This window comes from Aedes aegypti, unplaced genomic scaffold (assembly GCF_002204515.2).
Source record: "Aedes aegypti strain LVP_AGWG unplaced genomic scaffold, AaegL5.0 Primary Assembly AGWG_AaegL5_hic_scaff_2233_PBJ_arrow, whole genome shotgun sequence".
NCBI lineage: Eukaryota > Metazoa > Arthropoda > Insecta > Diptera > Culicidae > Aedes > Aedes aegypti.
The window spans coordinates 10,278-30,564 of record NW_018735744.1 but is presented as its reverse complement, the minus strand read 5'-3'; the positions used below and the strand labels follow the sequence as shown (position 1 = coordinate 30,564).

General features: G+C 41.1%; 1 protein-coding gene across 1 annotated transcript; it reads left to right on the top strand.

The window, feature by feature from the left end:
• The first annotated feature begins 764 nt into the window (after positions 1-764).
• On the top strand, positions 765-17,352 carry LOC110680965 (protein 4.1 homolog). Its single transcript, XM_021856738.1, has 5 exons — positions 765-1,016; positions 1,231-1,344; positions 1,461-1,622; positions 1,689-1,799; positions 14,886-17,352. The coding sequence occupies exons 1-5, from the start codon at positions 765-767 to the stop codon at positions 14,949-14,951; spliced, it is 705 nt and encodes a 234-aa protein (XP_021712430.1). The 3' UTR covers positions 14,952-17,352.
• The last annotated feature ends 2,935 nt before the right edge of the window (positions 17,353-20,287 follow it).

The following is a 20,287-nucleotide window of genomic DNA, read 5'->3' as shown; positions in this document are numbered from 1 at the left end:
TCATACTGTAGCCATGTCGTCGTCGGAAGCTTTCCGAGACCGGCCGGAATGGCCTTTCTTGCCCAGATGCACTTGTGCCTTCGTAGAACTGCTCCGCGTGATGGAACCGTTTCCTTGGTGAGCCGTTACGTTCTTGCCAAAGTGCTGGGTTCCGATGTCGCGTAGTTGAGATCAGTTTACCGGGACCGGGGTCGCGATGGCCGTGCGGGATGCGATGTCGCCGGTGTTCGGGTCAATGTGCCCCATTCGGATTTGATTCGTCCTGTGCTTGGATCGATCACCGCCTTAGGTCATGGTCTGGGAACGGTTGTCCGGGTCACGGCATATTGGTCGTTGGGTCCACCTGGTAGGCTTTCTCCGGTGATCGGATCGGCATCTGTACCGTACACTCGTCTTGTGGCAATATTGTTGGATTCGACGGTCACTGGGTCTGATCCACTTCCGGTTGTGTCGACTCTCTTCTGGTTTTCCTCGTTCTCCTTCTTTGTTCAGAATAGAATTTTTGATTTGACCAGTTGCCAGCGGTCTTCGGGGTTACCTTGCCCCTTGGTGTAGATTTCTCGTTTTCTCGGTTGATTTGCGTGGCGGCGAATAATGGGTTCACGGTGGCTTCATCCACTTGACGGTTGCAGCGTAAATCTGCCCGGTTGTGGGGCACACCTTTGGTTAGGTTTGGTCATCTAGAAAAATTAATGCGCTTAGTCAAAAAAGCAAACCATCTAGCCATCCAACCGAACCCCAACCATCCATATTGACCTAACTTCATGAATCAAAATCAACAACCAAACAAAAATCGCAGGCCGACGCCCCAGCGACATTCAGGGCAAGTTCCTGACGGCGACGGCCGTCACGACGCGTACCGCCACCACCCACGAAAATCTCGAAAGCAACGTCAAAACCCAGCAGCTGGAGGAGAAACCGTGGCCACCACCACAACGCAACGGGGCGAACAGCAGGAACAGCGAGTGGTCACCCAGGAGGTCAAAACTACCGCCACGGTTACCAGCGGAGATCAGGTAGGTGCTACCGCTTGCTTTGGCGTAACTGCAAAATTCGATTCGAGATTTTCATTTTCTTACGTTCTTATCCCTTTTTCACACCTAATTTGGCGCGCATGCTTCTTGAACATATGTAATCTTAATACCTGTGCTCGCCCCTCCGATTGGCCTGATCGCTTGAATCTTGGTATGATTTCGTTGTTGTTGTTGCGAAACTGTGTACATACTGTAGTTCGCTCGCCGCGATAGCATTTCGTCGACGAGTTCCGGCGATTCCGGAACCCCCATCGACGGTCCCTACGGCGAGGAGGACGACTCGACGGTCATCTACAACAAGAGCTACACGGTTGGTATTCTTTTGATGAATTGTTAGTTGCTCAGTTGTAAAAAAGTGTAAAAATTTCGACAAACTACATATCTTACTATTAGAAACTTGATCAATCAATCTTATAAATTCTGCAGGGTGTTGATGACGTTGCTGGAGCATCGAAGATTCCATCCGGTCCGAATGTGGAGCATCATCGGGTGCTGCTGGACGATTCACAGGAAGGTGTTACGGCCGAAGGCGAGATTGTATCCTCCCAGACGGTTAGCAGCAAAACGCGAACGGTGGAAACCATTACCGTAAGTTGTACTCACATGACTATTGATCAAACGCTTAAATGACACGTTGAAATATTTACATTTCAGTACAAAACTGAACGAGATGGAGTGGTCGAAACGCGTGTCGAACAGAAGATTACCATCCAATCGGATGGCGATCCGATCGATCACGACAAGGCGCTGGCTGAAGCCATTCAGGTAAGTATTAGACTTAGTCGTTTCTAGATATTCTCATTACGCCAGGGCTGGTAGCAGGTCTCTTTCAAAAGACTGTCACTATCTCAATGCAAGTCTCTATTGAACTGTCCATAAATGCATGTCAGTCCCATGTTTGCTGGATTTCCTATTCACATGGGACAATAATGCATTTATGGGCAGTAAAGATCTTTAAAGTCTTTTTTGACGTTAACTACGTCTTACGGCAATATACTGGGTGTCAATTGAAAATCAAAAACGTCGCAACCGTCACGAAATTATGTAAGATTTTGAATACTAATAACTCAGCCATTTATCGGTAGATTTTTAATATTTTCCCACCAATCGGTCGGAAATTTATACAACATTTTACTCAAATGGAGAAAACTTTCGATTTTTGACGATAGACTGTCGAAAATTGGGAAAATGTCGACTCCTTTCTTACGCAACTAAACACGTTCAAACACGTGGGTTGGGAAGCGCACTATCAAAGCAGACCAATTTCTGCTTCTTCGCTCATTCTTCTTTTGACGTTGACTACGTCTTACGCCGATATACTGGGTGTCAATTGAACATCTAAAATGTTGTGACCGTCACGATATTATGTTAGATTTTGAACTAAAGGAAAGCTGCAACTATGATAATCGACTAAAATTCATATGCAGAAAATCACTTGGCGTAGTTAACGTCATGCGGTCGTGTCTTGTACACAATCCCTCTGATTTTTTTTCAACCAAAATGATCTCTAAGGTCACCTTTTCACGCAAGGTTTCTTGGTGCAAAATTGTAGAGGCTCCAGAGAAACCTCGTCCGGTTTTCTCTGTTGAATATTATCTTTGCTTGTCGTTCTTCCGGCATACAGGCAATGTGGTCAGCCCAACGTAGCCTACCGTGTTTTATGCGCTTGACCATATCCACCTCTTCATACACACTTGGTACAACTCGTGATGCATGCAACGCCGTCAGATGCGGTTTTCTAATTTACCTTCGAGTATTGTTCGCAGCACTTTACGTTCAAAACCATGAAAGCTCTCCGGTTGACTTCCTACAATGACCATGATCCATGGTCATATAGGACAACCGGAAGGATCAGTGTTTTGTACAACGCAAATTTTGTTTTCGTTTGCAGTCTACGAGACTTCAGCTGTTACGGAGCCCGTAGAAAGCCCGACTCGCAGCTGCAATATGTCTTTTCACCTCGCGGGTAACATCATTGACGCACGTAACTAGTGTTCCAAGGTACACAAATTCTTAGACCACCAAATTGTCACCACCTAGCAGCATTTCGCTACCACTATCACGTCCGGACCCACGTTGACCACCAGCTATCATGTACTTCGTTTTTGTGGTGTTGATCGTGAGTCCGATCCTAGCTGTCTCCATCTTGAAATGCACGAACGCTTCTTCCACACTCCGACGGTCAATCCCGATGATGTCGATATCGTCCGCAAAACCACGTAGCAAATGAGAACGTGTGATAATGGTGTCGCTTCTCTGCACACCGGCTCTCTTGATAGCAACACAGCAAGTTAGAAAGAGCGTCACCCTGTTTCAATCCATCTAAGGTTACGAAAGATGACGAAATCTCGTTCACCACCGGCACACGTGATTTCGATCCATCCAACGTTGCACGAATCAGTCTAATCAGCTTCGCCGGAAAGCCATGTTCGGACATAATTTGCTACAACTCGCTTCTCTTCACTGAATCGTACGCTGCTTGGAAATCTACAAACAGATGTTGACTCTGCAAGTTGTAGTTGTGAATTTGTCTAGGATTCGAGGCAGGATAAACAATAATCCGTCGTTGATCGGCCCTCTTGAAAACTTGCTTGGTATTCGCCTACAATGGACTCCTCATGCGGTCTCAAAACGTTGATCAGAATTCCAGACATGATTTTGAACGCCGAATTAAGGAGTTTTATACTTCGGTCATTGGCGCACTCCAGTCGCAAATGAGGGCAAATGAGACCATCTAACCAACTAGTAGGGAAAGACGGTGTAAGAGCGCCCGTCGGGAAAACATAGACCACCTTCAGTTTGGAATTAAAATGTCGGTTTTCTTGAAAGTTTACCAAGCACTTTCCATAGATTTTTGACATTCCGAAGCATTTAGAGTGTTATTTACATTATATTTTCATAACAAGTTCATAAAGTTTCTGCTCGTAGATACTGAATTTGATCTTAATTTAACAGATGCTGACCTAAAGATTTCAGAAGGGAATTTTTTGTCAAAACATAAAAAATACCCGTCCATCAGGTATCAGAAGGCCGGCTCCAAAGGCACGTACCTCATCAGTTGGGAGATTTGTGCCATCGCCATATTTGAGCCTATTTCACCATCTACCCAATGGGAGAGGAAAGGGAAGGTAAAGATGGGAGGAAATAGGAGTGAAGTCCCTTGAAGAGGGAAGATCGCATAAGCGAAATGAGAGCATGTAGCTCCATACAACAATTGGTTCGAACAGCGCCCTAAAAAAGGGCACTGCAAAATGCATGAGCATAAAGAGAGCTTGTCGCTCGTTACCACAGCGGGTTAAAAATAACACAATGTCCTGAAGATTCAGGCTTCTGAATTCAGTTTCACTTAATAAATGTTTACCAAGTAATTGGTATCGTATTTGCCCAACAATTGGACAGTTACATATCAGGTGATACGAAGTTCCATAATCGGAGTCACAACTATCACACACAATTGAATCAGCACGCTGAATATTTGTCATGTGATAGTTAAGCCGGCAGTGGCCTGTCAACGCTCTGACCAAGAGACTGCAATTCTGCTTTGACAGATTTGGTAAATACTTCGCCACCCTTGGAAATGGCTCAGTTATGTACAATTTTGTTTGACTATTGTCGACGAGAATGACTCCAAACTATTCCAATATTGCTTGTGTTGAGTTCCCAAGTAGCACGCGAAACATCTTTCAAAGAAATGCCTCCCAGAAATGGTGTCAAAGAAATATCAATAAAAGTATTTGTGACTTACCTAGTTATAGTCCCGTTCCGTATTAATCAAAAGCTCATAAGGTTTAATTGTCGTTCCAATGAACTTGCATGTCACCTCGTGTTTGACGTCTAACATCATCGAAACGGCGAGATTTGTTGCAAATGTCCTCTGCAAGCATCAATCAAGTCAAATTTATCAAGATGTGCACTGTAACTTTTAAAATAAACTCTTGCAACTTCTGAAAAAATGGCAATTTATATTGTTTCAATATAATTTAATTTAGAGCATTCGCAACATAACTTCATTGCATGCAAGCTTCGTATCGATGCCCACAACTCAAGAAGATTCATCCCGGTTGCGTGAAAATTGCACTAAACTACGTGTTTGACAGCTAAGAATTTGTTTGTTTCAATCAAGTCGTAGTATAGTTGAGTTACACCTCACGTATCATGTAACAACGAAAACATGTTCTAGCAACAGTTTGTTTGTTTTCATGGTGTTTCTCATATGTTGTGCGAAAGTCTTCGCAAAAACTTTAGCTCTGTGGTGCGTGTCCATATTTTGCCAGTAACGAACTTGTATTCCGAAGGTTGCAGTAATGTATTAAGAAACAAAGCAATTTGGTCGCTTATGTAGTGCATTGGTGAGGCAGTTTTTCGAAGAGCTGGTGGAGTAATGAGAAGAGGAGAAGATTAATGATCTAGAAGTCGGGAATTCGATTCTCGTTTATAGTTTTGTTTTCTTTTTTTCCTCTTAAGTATTTTTTATTCAGTGCTGTTGTAAGTCATATTTTCAACGTTTTTCAACTCTGATATTTTTCAAGAGATATGTTTATTCTTGAGTTGCAACAAACTGTGTTGCTTGGGTTGCCGCCCAAGAACTTATCTGAAGCTTCACTCAGCACTTCAAAATTAGAATAGCTGGCTCAGGGCCAATGAAGTCATGTGATGCTCCATCGCGAGCTAGCCCATCAGCCAATTCATTTCCAGCGATGGAAGAATGGCCAGGTACCCATACAAGGTTTACAGAGTTCACTGAATTCAGTTCCTCAATTTGAGTTCGACATGCGATAACAAGCTTCGACCTTGAGTTGGCCGAAGCAAGAGCTTTTATAGCAGCCTGACCATCTGAACAGAAGTATATGACTTTACCCATTAAGCGCTGTTGAAGTGCTGATTGCACTCCACACATAAGAGCAAATATTTCCGCCTGAAGAACGGTGCAGTTTCTACCAAGTGAGTAAAACTGATTCAGCCTTAGCTCACGAGAATATACACCTGCACCACCTCTACCTTCAAGAAGGGAGCCATCAGTGTAACATAATATATTATTTGATATACTTTCCAAATAGCCAGACGCCCACTCTTCCCGTGAAGGGAATTGTATGATAAATGTCCTGTAAGGAAAGTGACAAGCAATTGTGAGATCACTTGGAGCAAGGACAATTTTGTCCCAATTCACCAAAAGTGGAAACAACGAAGTGTGTGTAAAGGATTTTTCTCCAGTAAATCCAGTACCGTGACATGCTCTATTACCGTGAGGTTAAAAAAAATCAAGTTTCAATCGATCAGATAAAAATAACGTATGATTATTTTCAAGTCTTTTATGTTTTATATAGTAGACCGTTTTATATACTTTACATAAAAAATATGATTTGAACCATTTTGAAAATTTTAACCATAGTTACAGTTGATGTTGTTAAACATACCAGTGTTCCAAATACCGTGCATCTGACCCCGACTGCTGAGTCACATTTTGAAACATCTCTCAATTGAACGAACGAAGCGCATCAAAAATAAATCTTTTGTATCGAAGAACGTATTGAGGTTTGCATGATTGATTCGGGAAATAAAATATATATTTCACTTCGCCATTTTGGAATTATAACTGAAACACGGTATTTGGAACACATAAGCAACCGTGCCCCAATACCGTGTATTGGCACCAGGCGATTACATTCTAACATTAATTTTGCTTGTTTATTTGTGCAACTTTAGTTCAAGTTTGTCATGGCTTTCTAAATACTACTTAATGTTCTAACGTTTGTGACAATCATTTAGAAATATAAATAATATAATATGCTAGAAATCCACATAATTCCCAAATACACGATATTATGCAACACACGGAATTAGAGCAGGTCACGGTACCCATAAACGGTAAGAGCAAGAAAGTGCTTCTTGTTTCGGATATACGTGTAGTGGCACAACGTCGAAAAGGGCTTCTAGCGCTGCTGTGGGAGTTGTATAGAACGCACCAGACATCAAGCACATCCTTTGGAGATGACCCAATTTTGATTGGATTGTTCTCACTTCGCCCTTTTACCACCACAAAACACATCCATATGCCAAGATTGGGCGAACCACTGTTTTGTAAATCCATTTGATTTGAGGCTCCAAGTTTTACCATAGGTTCGCCGGCACTGACCGAAGGCCATGCAAGCTTTTTTGACTCAGAAATCAATATGAGGTGTCCAAGAAAGTTTGGAATCTAGAATGACTCCGACATACTTTACCTGATCACTTACATTATTCTCAGTGCCAAAAAATTACGTCTTTTTGGATGGTCGAATTCCATCGCGGTTCGTCGTCGCGTAAAAAGAACAATAGATGTTTTGTTCGGCTTAACCGATGGTCTTTCGGCGACACCAACTCTAGACTACCTGAAGAGCACTTTGCATCAGGTCGAATAGGGTACTTATGCACATACCAGCTATCAAAGCTAGATAGCCGTCGGCAAATCCATAAGTTGGAAAACCGCTATTATTGAGTTGCCTCAATAGCGTATCTGCTACGAGATTCCACAAAAGTGGTGACAAGACTCCCCTTGGGGGCATCCGCAAACACTCAATTTTCGAATCGCTGCTTGACGTAATGTCGAGAAGAGATGTTGGTTTTTGAGCATTTGATGAAATCCAATTGTAATCATTGTAGGTAGCCCATGGTTTCGTGCAGCTTCCAATATGGCATCGAAAGACACGTTATCAAAGGCACCTTCAATATGCAAGAAAACACCCAAGCAGGATTGCTTCTGAGCGAATGCTTTCTCGATATCGTATACACCTTTGTGTAAAAGAGTCAAAGGGGACTTTCCAGATTGGTAAGCATGTTGATTCACATGAAGAGGCACGTTTGCCAAATAACATCACGGATGTGATGACCGATAATACGTTCCAGACATTTCAGAAGAAAAAAGGTCAGACTGATTGGTCTAAAACTCTTCGCTTCTTCATGCGACGCACGGCCTCCTTTCGGGATAAACTTTACAGTAATATCACGCCAGGATCTGGGAATATACCCGGTAGCAAAACTGCTTACAAGCAGCTTTTTCAAAACATGTTGATAAACTCAAATCCCTTCTGGAGCAGAACAGGATAAATCCCATCTGCTCCTGGAGATTCGAAAGGAGCAAAACTATTGTGTGCCCATTGAATCGATTCAGTAGTTTACGATGCTGCGAGCCGAAGCCAGAGACTCATAACTAGATGAAAAAACTTTTGGTTCATCCGTAGATGCTATGTCCACACATCCGGGGAAATGTGTATTGAATAAACATTCGAAAACTTCTTCATCAGAAGAAGTAAAGTCACCATTAGGTAACCGAATCCTTAGATTTTTCAAGGATTTGTTCAGCCGACTAACTTCACTCAAACTGGAAACATTTGTACAAAAGGTTTTTTTTCCAGCCGGATCGTTCAGCAGAACGAAGAGCCTTCTTGTAAGCCTTGCGAGCCGACTTGAACGACTCTGATCCAGCTGAACGGCGTCTGTTTCAACTCCTTCTACACTGTTTCCTGAGCCTAGTCAGATCGGAATTCCACCATGGGGTCCCTCTTTAGTCTTCACAGACCGCAGAGGACATGCTTCTTCAAAAGCTTCCATAATGTAGGATGTTGTAGTATCAACGGCATCATCCAAATCACTTGGATTTTCAATGGACGGAGAATATCCATGAAATTTGGGTCACAATCAATTCAGTGTAGAGTTCCCAGTATGTTGACCGGGGATTCCTACAACGCAAAGTCTGCGCATTTATATTTGAATGTTCAAAGCGATGATCAGATAATGATTCCTCGTCTGATACATGCCAATCGTCAACTCGTGACTGATTCTATTCGAACAGAGCACTTCTTCTCTAGTAGATATCATGAAGTTAGGCGATTGCCTATGTTAAGTAATCCAAGGTCTGTACTACTTAAGTATTCCATCAGACTGGAGCCTCTCAAATTGAAAAACTGGGTCCACGAGGTTACCTAGATACAAGTTCCCCGTACGATAGTAAGGTTCTTGAACTAGCGACTTTTGCATGAGTCTGCAAAGATTGATCGTTGCTGTTCTTAAAGTTTCTGCTCGTAGATACTGAATTTCCTCATTTAACAGGTCAAAACATAAAAAATTACCCGTCCATGCTTTAACAGAAATGTGACTGTATTCACAATAATAAACATCAATATAAACATAAACAATAACATTCGACATCACAAGATCATGGTGAATCCACAACATAAATATTGTCTCGATACGAGGCATATGAACTAAAAAGCTTAGGCGGGTGGTCTTACCCCTTTTTTCCCCTAGGAATTTGTTCTTCCTCCTCGAAACGATACGATGAAGAAGTTCGTGTAGCTCTTCTCCTCCCGTGTTGAGAAGTTCGGCCAGGAGTTCGTCCTTCCCAGCAGCCTTGTTGTTAGTCAGCCTTTTGCTAGCTTTGTTTACCTCATCTAGCGTGAAGGTTCCACTGCCTGTCCGTCGTCATCGATTTGGATTCTGCTACCAGATCCACTCCGATATCACCCTGTTCAACAATGACTCGAAGTACCTACTCTTTCCACCTGGTGACACCATTGTTTTATTCGTCAGCAGGTTTTCTCGCGGAGACGGTGCTGTTTTTCTTCGCACACTATTGACAGATTCGTAGAACCGTCGCATATCATTTTGTTCCATAGCTTCTCTGCTAGCTGCTCTGACGAGTACCAGACACCAGCATCTGGCTTCCAGGCACGTTCTTCCCGTCCGTCATTCTCTGGCACTCCTCGTCGAACCAACCGTACCTTTTTTTAAATTCTTTATTAGTATTATTCCAAGCACATTTCTTATATCTAGGACCAACCGTTCCTTGGTCTTCGTTGAGCAGTATCTACCACGGATCGCTCAGTTGATGCTTTCGGTTGATTTCACTAATCCGCTCGTCGAGCTTTTGATGATAGTCGGCTGCTACACCATCTGCTGACAGGTGTTGTCGAGACATTCGTAAAACGCATCCTTCACGTCATCGGGTTTGTCGTTTGTCGGTGCATAGACGTTGATCAGGTTGTAGTTGAAGAACTTGCCCCGAAACCTCAAAACGCAGATCCGCTCGTTGATCGGCATACTGGTGGCCCATACTGCACTACCAGTTAAGTACGCAACCCTTAGCTGGCGGTCTTCCCCGGGTAGAGGTGAATAACAAAATAATGGTAAAATAAGAACAAATTTTGCAATCATATCTAGTTTAACCATTATTATGTTATTAATATATGACATTGAATATCTCATCAATAGCAAAACATACAATCATAGCATAATTTGTATTGGTATGTTATACTTGAAAATCATGTATAGTTATTCAATAACAAAATATACTATCAGGATAAAAATATGTTATTCGTGCAAAAATACTAAAAAACATTAAATATCTAAAGAATAACAAACTTGCCATCACAGTAAAATATGTCATTATTTTGATATTTGAAAACTTTGTTTTAAAAACTCATGAGAACAAATTAATATCAATTTTGCCATAATAGCTCATTTTCTATTCGTATGGTATTCATTGAAGATTTAAAAAAAAACAAGTTTTTTGCAGGAAAGCAAAAAGTTTATTTTTCGATTATGCTAAATTTAGATATTATAGTCAAAGAAGTGAAATTACCATTATTTTGATCTACTCGTGAATAGCTTATTTAGTTATTATTTTGTTGTCAATATCTTAATAATAACATATTTTGTTATTTAAGGTTCAGAAACTTTCTGTCCTCGCCAATTCTACCAGGAATTCGTTCTGAAATTGCACCAGTGAAATTTCAAGATATGATTAGAAGATTTTTTCTATGACTTGCTCCTGGAAATCTAGAATACAAAAGCAAGCAGCTGGAAAGTTTACAAAACCCTTCTAAGAGTAAGTGGTTAGATTAAAAAAAATCTACTGTATGTAATTCAATGTTTATGAAATTGTATAGATTTTGAAAATCTTATGAATCTTGCGATGTCTTTCAAAGAATTACTTCAGAAAATTCCGTAGGATATTATTCAAGGATTCGATTGATTAATTCTATAAAGGCTCACTCAATAGCATGAGCATGATTGACCGCCCGCAGTTGCTACTCCGTTATTGCAAGAACAGCTGTACTTACACAGGGAACCAGCAGACACTACTCGGGATCAGTAGCATCCTCAATGGTAAGTACTGGTGCTCTCATTATTATAATAAACAATACCGGCGCCGGCTGCGTCCGAATGCAGATCAATTTGGGAATGGGAGGGAAATGTTGACGTGTTACTTGCTTTACAAAAGCCGAGGAGTCCTCTGCACTTCCACAAGAAAACACTGGGAGTTAGATATGGGAAAGGATTCGTTTTGGTAAACGATAAATATATAATTCGAAATGAATACGTGAGCATATTCACGAATGACCGACACTGATAGTGCGGTTACTACGCAAACCGGACACGATACTGATTTGTTGCTCGCTCGACAGTAGCATACAACAGGTTCAACGTATCAAACTCTACTGACGCGTTTTTTGTTTTTCACCGGCACGCTTCGTTTTTTCTCCGCGCAGCGCAAACCGGACACAATGGATCCGGATTCTGTCGCTCGCCCACAAGGAGCATGCAACAGATTCAACGGATCCAACACTACTCCTATAAAGGCTCACTCAAGAGTACAAAAATTCATCAGAAATTTCCTGTATAAATTGTTTGACGACTCCCTTGAGAATTTCGAAAGATCTCCTTGAAGGAATCTCATTAAAATTCTCTGAAGTAATCCAGAGTACATCCCCGCAGCTATTCAGCAAGACCAAGCTGAGTGTCGTGGGTTCGAATCCCACGGTCGAGGATCTTTTCATAAAGGAAAGTTTCTCGACTTCCCAGGGCATAGAGTACCATGACCCACAGTTATGGATCAAATAGTGTGGAGTCCAACCTATAAAATTCAATAAAACGACATGGAAAACATAAAATTGTAATTTAAAAAGCACTATTCGAATCGTTTCAAATTGGAACTTCGGTTAGTAAACTGTTTTGAGTTAATATTTACATAGGATTGCAAAAAAGTTAAAAATTGTGTCGGTTCCTGAAAACCATATTATGGATCAATTATCATATTATGGATCAAATTGTGACATATTACGGATCAGTGCGCAAAATCAAGAGATTTTCAACTTAATGCATCTGTATTTCATGGTATGGCGAAAGTTAACAATGTTTCAAATACTACTGCAAAAAATAGCAGTGTTAGAGCTGGAAACAAGGGTAAAATGCCCTTTTTATTGTGATACTGCATTGTAGTAACTGAGACATGAACTGTTTCCGCTCCACACCAAGTTTTCCACCCAGCAGACAAAAGGTAAAATATGAAATTTACAAACCTTGAGGTTTTATTAGTTTTATCCTTAGTGTTATTGTCTGAAAATGTCGAATCCAATGTATAAAATAGCAGAAATCTACATTCTTTGGAAGTGATCCATAACCGTGGTAAACAATCATTTCCTGGTCCATATTATGGATCACTAGTTAGAAGTGCTAATATTCGGTGTTTTGAATAAAAAATTATGTAAAAATGTTTTCCAAAGATGAATTCATACTAAATCGAAGCGAACGAGCATAAACATGCTATAACATTTGAATTTTACCACCTGTGGGAGCTTATGAATGCTGACGGCACTTCTTACAGAAAACGACCATATAATGATAGCTGTGTGTTACCAACTAAACATTTGTCAAAAACACCGTTATTTAGCGGTAGAATGTTGTGCTTAACATTACAAATGGTAGAAGATAAATAGTATAACATGGGAAAATATGTTTTACATCAACGTTTATGTTTTGAGCGAGTTATCCGATGTTGAACGCCAAAGTGATCCGTCACTGTGGGTGATCCGTAACTGTGTGGGCATGGTATCTTCGTACCTGCCACACGATATACACATGCAAAAATGGTCAATCGGCAAAGAAAGCTCTCAGTTAATAACTGGGAAGTGCTTATAAAACACTAAGCTGAGCAGCAGGCTTGTCCCAGTAGGACGTTAACGCCAGAAGAAGAAGAAGAAGATCTTAAGAGAAATCCTGCACTATAATAATATAGTGGAGCAAAAGCAAGACTTCAATAGAACCAAATTTGTAAAAAAATATGTTTGAATTCTGCTAGAAATTTATATACGAAAATTTTGGACTAATTTTTTCAAGCTTTTTTGATTTGTAGCAATTTGTGTTGCTGAAATCTTCAGTTCGGAAAAATTCGTAGATCAGTAGATGATATACTGGCGGATCTAGGACTTTCTTGGGTAATTTGTGAAAGAATCTTCAGAGGAATTGAAAAAAAAAACCTGTTGAACATTTCTTTGTGTGGCTATTGTTAGGTCCGCTTTTAGAAGACATTAGGTCTTTAAATCTCCTAATTTGAGACACTCACTCGCTACCAGCCCTGCATTACCTCTATATGTCGCGAACCACAATTTGAAATTTCGTTTGTCTTGTTCACTCAAAATTTAGCTTATCGAACGCATATTTTGACTAATCCGGTGCCCCACTCCACGCAAACATCGCCGTAGTGTAACACAGTTATGTTTTTTTCTGTTACTGGCATAAGCCTGTCACGAGCCTGTAGTTATCTTATTGTTAATCCTTATTTGTGTGCAGGCTTCCCGACGATTCCGAACAGATCCAGAGGAGCGCATCGCTCAAATGAAGCAATACATGTACGAGAAGTACAACTTTCCGAAATATTGAAATGCTTATCTGCGTCTGTGAAAAAAAAGGCGCAGTCCGTGCGGTTTTGTTGGTAGGATACTTAGGATGCGCAATGCTGGTTGGTAGGAGGCTTGATCTGTTTTCTAACAGTTGGTTTTTATGTTCCATTTGAGTTTAGAAGCATTTGTTGAAAATAAAAAAAAGGTTATTTTGATTTCGAAACCAAAATGATCACGATCATTTGCTTTTAGTAAAGTTAGCGTATGGTTTATTTAGATTGTCTAGGCTTGCGCGCATATCATCACATACCACATAACACAAAGTCCAAAATAAATGTGAAATTGCAACAAACTGCATCATTGTGAAGGTTTTATGCGGTTTACATATTTTCTGATTCGATTTATCCACCAATAACATCGCTACATTTCACAAAGCGAAGACAAATCATTTTGAACTAAAGCTACTAAATTGTACCACTGTTCCAAAAAATATTACAATAAGGAGCAATTTGTTTAATGTTATATAAGAGACGAATAGACAGTAGTTGGGCTCAGAATAGGTACCACTTCTAGTACTACATTCAGTCTCTCAGTACTATTTGTACTACAGTCAACTCTCCCTTACTCGTTATTCCGCATCTCGACATCGAGTTAGAAAACCATAGTAAAAGTTGGTTTTTGTGGTTACCTCGATGGCCATTTGAATTGCATTTGCACTGGTTTTGTGTTCTGTAACTCGATAGTCCCTTCAATGTCGAGTTATGGAGAATTGACTGTACATGTTATTCATTTAAGAGTCGCGAAATGAAAGGAAATTAATTATATTCAACTTTACGACATGGCATCACGATCTCGACTTTTTTTAATAAAATTTGCTGTCAAAATTGAGTTGTCTAGTTGTTCGCATTGCGGAATCACTCAACCATGATTAGACCTAAATTCTGTAGATGTTAGAAACATTTATGACCTTGAATTGCATCAATGAGATTATATCTTCGGATACAACATCAATAATACTAACATACTCAACATTTCACTCAGATTGGCTCGTTTATCACCCCAATTCCCCAATCGATTGGCTCTACAAGTCCATCTAAAACCGACCAGAGCAATGTTGTTTAGATGCCTTCCCAGCTGTGCATCGAACTCTTAGTCTAATAATGCCTTTTTTTTTTCATTCCCATCCCAATTGCAGGAAGCAACCGCCATGAATCCGGACATGACTGTGGAGAAGATCGAAATCCAACAGCAGACGCAGTAAGGCGAGACAAGGTAAGGCATACACAAAAAAATCGCAAACCCGCTCCTTGATTCGGAGGGTCCAAACGACGGTCGACTCGTTTTTCGCCGGACCTGATGTCGGTTTCTACACTCAACAGTTTTAAGTACATGTCATGTCATCACAAATCTCCCACTGTGGGAGCGCTATTGTTTTACACTTGAGACCCACGCGCGAACGCTAGTTTTTTTTAAGTAAGCATGAAAGTATAAGAAACTATACTTAGTTGAATACGGAAACAGCCAACACTGTTGGCCAAGCACCGAGCGAACCACGATAGGACAGTTGTTCTAGTTTAAGCATTTTTTAATTTTAATACGAGTAAAACGACGAGAAGAATAAATGCTAAAATGTAATGGAGAAAACACAATCATTCAAATCGCTTTATGTCCGATTATGTTGTTCTGCTTTAAAATGGGTAATGTATCTACGATAAGAAGCAAAGTTGTTGAAATAATATTTAACAATATTTACACAAAAACATAAAATCACGAGAAGCTTATATTGACAGCCCGGAAACTCTCAGTCTATACATATTTAGAGAGCCGTGGCGTCGACATATTCGAGAATATTATATTCGAGCGAGTTTGCTTTTGATGTTTCATGTTTGCAAGGAAATGCTGAAAAAGAAGAAAATTGAAGCGATAAACAGGTCATTTACTGACACAAACAGCAACACTGCTTAAAACATTGAAAAAAGAAAAAGAGAGAAATGCGTTTTCGACGCTCCTGATCGAATGTAGCTAAAATTTACATCATCTGATAACATCAATTTAAGAAACATATTCGCATACTTTTCCCCGTTTTGAATCAAACCTTCTTACCAATTCGAATCACACTTTTCTTGTAATTTGCCTCAAATAACATATATACGATGAAATAGTGGAATTTTTAGCTAAAAAGTAATATTTAGCCAACAACAACGTCTACAACAACCATCGTCGTGTTCATTGAAAGGATATTTTCGAAGCAGGAATGGAAGGAATCAATTGAACGAGAGACCAACACCGAAGGCATATCGCATCACGCAGGCTGGCAACACTTTCCAGCCACATAGTACGCCGATCAAAGATGGCGCTTCCGTGTGCTCGCTAGTTGCCAGTATTCATGATGTGTACAGTCTCTGTAGAAATCATTGCAATAATAAGAAAAAAATGAAAGCGAAATGTCACACCGAAAAGAATCGTTGCCTTATTTGTAGTCGTATTTCTCTCTTTCTTCGACAGCTTGTTTTCTCCCGCTCCCGTAGTTCGCAATCTATGTACGTACGATCCTAGTGCTTTACAGAACTTTTATTATTCTTGTAACTATAAACTATACTGTGTTTTCTATTTATTTCCTAACTGTAATTAACATTCCGAGAGCGATCATCGCGGAACAGACCGAACGTACTAAGTTATCTGAAAGCAGAAACAAATCCCCCTCTATTTATTCTATCAAAATGTACATTTCTCTTATTCGATCCTACGTTATCACTTCTTCTCTCTAAACCTCACTTTTGAAAGTAGTTGATAAACCGTCATAACAATTACATTCAATTTTTGTTCGAGTGTTACATACGTTTATCTGTGGTTGTATGTCTACATCTGACACGCCAAGCTGTCTCAAACCGTGTTTCGTGTAACGCTAGGAAAGGAAATTTTTTGGACTAAAGTCGCAACCAAACACACAATCACATATATTTTTGTAATACCAAGCTTTTTGCGCGCATAAAATGATAAGGTTCATGGAAAAAGCGAGACATTGGATGGCGCTCACTACGACCGTCAATCGTTCCGTTTTGTCGTACTGCCATTCAAAATGGCATCCATGTTTTCAACGGTAAATTGATTGTAAATGTAACTGTGCTTTTGTGTAGAACCTATTGCGATTAGTATATTGTCACATTTAGTCATCACATCCACCCAATTGTTTATTTCCTAACACGTAATCCGATCCTTTTGTTTTTAGTTGACAATTTTTCTATAGTTTTGCCTACAAACTATGGTTTTTTCTTCAATAAGTAGTGTAGTTTCTAGAAATACCACCCCTCAAATTTGTGTTGTACGCGTCTTTTAGTTATTATTTTATTGTTTGTAAGAGAGATTTATTTATCGCAAAAAAATAAAGAAAAGAAAAAAGAGAAAGCTATTTGAAACGATATATTGATGATGAAAAGAAAAAAATCTTCATATTAGGATTTAAGGAGTCGCTAAATTTACTACCCAGCAGAAGAACATAAGAACGCCAGCTATGATGTGGAAAAAGATAAAGGAAAATATGCAAATCGATCCTACAATGGAGCAAGCTAATCTATAGATGTACCGATCATGGCAAAAGAGAATGCAACAAGCTGAAATCAGAACGAGTAAAAGTGACTAAGTCTAGCTTATGTGAAAAGTAATCACTCGAAAATTGTTTGTTATGCCGAAATGTCCTTCTATATAAGGGGGTAATAATCAACGGGGATGTAAGTTCTTAAAAACTTTCCTTATTGCGTCTTCTAACAGTATGTTGAACACTATGTTCGAGAATGCAACGCCCTGCTTCAATTCGTCTAACATTACGAAGGATGTTGAAATGTCATCCGTAACTTGTTTACTTGAATTCGATCCTTCCAACGTTTCCCGAATCAATCTAACCAGCTTCGTCCGAAATCCACGTTCTATCATTATTTGCCGCAAATCGTTCTTTTTCACTGAATTGTACGTCGCCTTAATGTCAATGAACTGATTATGGGATCTAAAACTCTTTTCTTTTTCATACGACACATGTGCTCCTCTTAGGATGGATACTAATATTATGTCAGGCAGGCATTGCAAAATTCGTTCTCAATTGATTTCGAAGCACGATCAAAACAAGCGAAGAAAAACATCGCATATGTATCGGTATATGAACGGCAATGTTTCGCAAGTTGTAACAAGCTTGATAAAAAGCAGCAGCAAAGAAGAGCCCGAAAGAGAGAGAGAGTGATGAAAAAAAAAACAATTTTTCTCGCCTATTCACCATTGGGGATAGGTGTTTCACTCTACTGACATGATAAACAATCCTCGAACATCTGATAGCAATATTGACAATTCGAGTGACAATTAGATGTACGGCAGCCAAAACTTTGACGAAGTTCGGCGTCGGCATTCTAATTGGTGCTTCGCCGACGCATAAGGATTCGTCATCAAACGTCAACATCCACCGCCAAATCGCTAGTGTTTGGAGGGGATTTTAACCTCCCAATTGCCAAATAACCTCCAAATCATCACCTCCAAGTTAGTTCTAATAACCTCCGTTATATGAAATATGGTGGCGCGTCGATCGTCGCAAGTTTATCGTTAAACAGTCAATTGCCTTTGTCGGCGTAGCACTTCGGTAGAATGCCGACGCCGAACTTCGGCGAACTTTCGGTGATATTTCATTTCTCTTATGAGCTTCGGTCTTAAAGTAATCTGAATGCACAATAGTGTCCTCCTGGTTTGAAGCTTGTTTTAGATGGGTTTTATCATGCTCTCTCTATCCCGGCCGATAAATCATGTATTGTATTCATTTATTTAGTTAACATTTAGACAGATAACACTGTATCAACAATTTCACGTCACAATACTCGGTCGTCAAATCGATACGCACTTGATCCGCCCACCTAGCTCGCTGTGCTCCACGCCTTCTTGTACCAACCGGATCCGAAGCGAACACCATCTCCCTTTCCGTACACCGACGTTCGAAGACTCCAATGTGCAAGTCGAGCATCGTCCACGTTCCATGCCGTAGAGGACTACCGGCCTTATGAGCTTTTGACATGGTACATTGGTGCGGGCGCGAATCTTTTTGACCGCAGCTTCTTCTGGAGGCCATAGTAGGCCCGACTTCCACTGATGATGCGCCTCGTATTTCACGGCTAACGTTATTGTCAGCCGTCAGCAAGGATCCAAGGTAGACGAGCTCGTCGACTAACTCGAACGTATCCCCGTCTATCGTAACAATGCCCTAGGCGATCCCTGTCGCGCTCGGCCACACCAGCTAGCATGTACTTTGTCTTGGTCGCATCCATAACCAGTCCAACTTTTGCTGCCTCGCGTTTCAGGCGGGTGTACAGGTCTGCCACCTTTCAAATTTGTTCCGACGATTCCATATCTCCGCGAAGCAAACAAATTGACTGGATCTCGAAAAATCGTACCCGGCTGTTGAGCCCGGCTCTCCGCATAACACCTCTAGCGCAATATTAAACAACATCAGCGAAAGACCATCACTTGTCGTAGTCCCGGTGGGATCCAAACGAACTGGAGTGTTCGCCTGAAACCTCACACCAATTTTGACACACCTTCCATCGTCGCTCTTATCAGTTTCGGGAACTGTCCTGTTCTCGTCCATGATTTTCCATAGCTGCTTACGCGGTCGATACTGTCGTATGCCGCCTTGAAATCTATGAAAAGGTGATGTGTTGGGACCTGGTTTTCACGACATTTTTGAGGATTTGCCGTACAGTAAAGATCTGGTCCGTTGTCGATCGGTCGTCAACGAAGCCGGCTTGATAACTTCCGACGAACTCGTTTACTTACAGGTGACAGACGACGGAAGATGATCTGGGATGATACTTTGTAGGCCGCATTTAGAATGGTGATCGCTCGAAAGTTCTCACAATCTAACTTGTCGCCTTTCTTGTAGATGGGGCATATTACCTTCCTTCGACTCCTCCGGTAGCTGTTCTGTTCCCAGGTTGTGCCTATCAGCCGGTGCAGACAAATGGCCAGCTCTCCGGAACCATCTTTATGAGTTCAGCTCCGATACCATCCTTACCAGCAGCTTTATTGTTCTTGAGCTGGTGAATGGCATCCTTAACCTCCTTCAAAGTGGGGGCTGTGTTGGTTTCCATCGCCCGTAGTACGCCGAAGACATGTGCTTCGTTGTCCGTCCTTCATTGCCTGTGCTCTTAGCACTATTCAGGTGTCCGTCCTGTGCTGCTTCCACCTTTCGATCATGCTCACGCTCGTCCGTCAAAAATGCTCCCATCCTTACCCTGCACATCTCGGCGGGAACGTTGAGCTTTCTGATAGAAACTTACGCATTTCTTGAGACTGGCACAGCTGTTCCATCTCCTCCACTCTCCGTCTCCTCCAGGCGGCTTTTTTCTCCCGAAAGTGGCCGTGCTGCTTTTGCCGTTTCCGTCTTATAAGTTCCACGTTCTGCCGGGTCCCTTGCTGCAGCATGACCGCCGCGCTGCATTCTTCTCCAACAAAACCTCCTGGCACTCCTCGTTGAACCAATCGTTCCGTCGACTCCGTCCCACGTACCAACGTTGCTTCTTTCAGCTACATCGTTTATGGCTGCTTTCACTGTTCTTCAGCAGTCCT

Bases quoted from the DNA above. Each gene is read 5' to 3' on its own strand.
- LOC110680965 (XM_021856738.1), top strand. From the start codon at position 765: ATGAATCAAAATCAACAACCAAACAAAAATCGCAGGCCGACGCCCCAG. The intron at 1,345-1,460 runs GTTGGTATTCTT...TAAATTCTGCAG, and splicing joins TCTACAACAAGAGCTACACG to GGTGTTGATGACGTTGCTGG. The intron at 1,623-1,688 runs GTAAGTTGTACT...TTTACATTTCAG, and splicing joins GAACGGTGGAAACCATTACC to TACAAAACTGAACGAGATGG.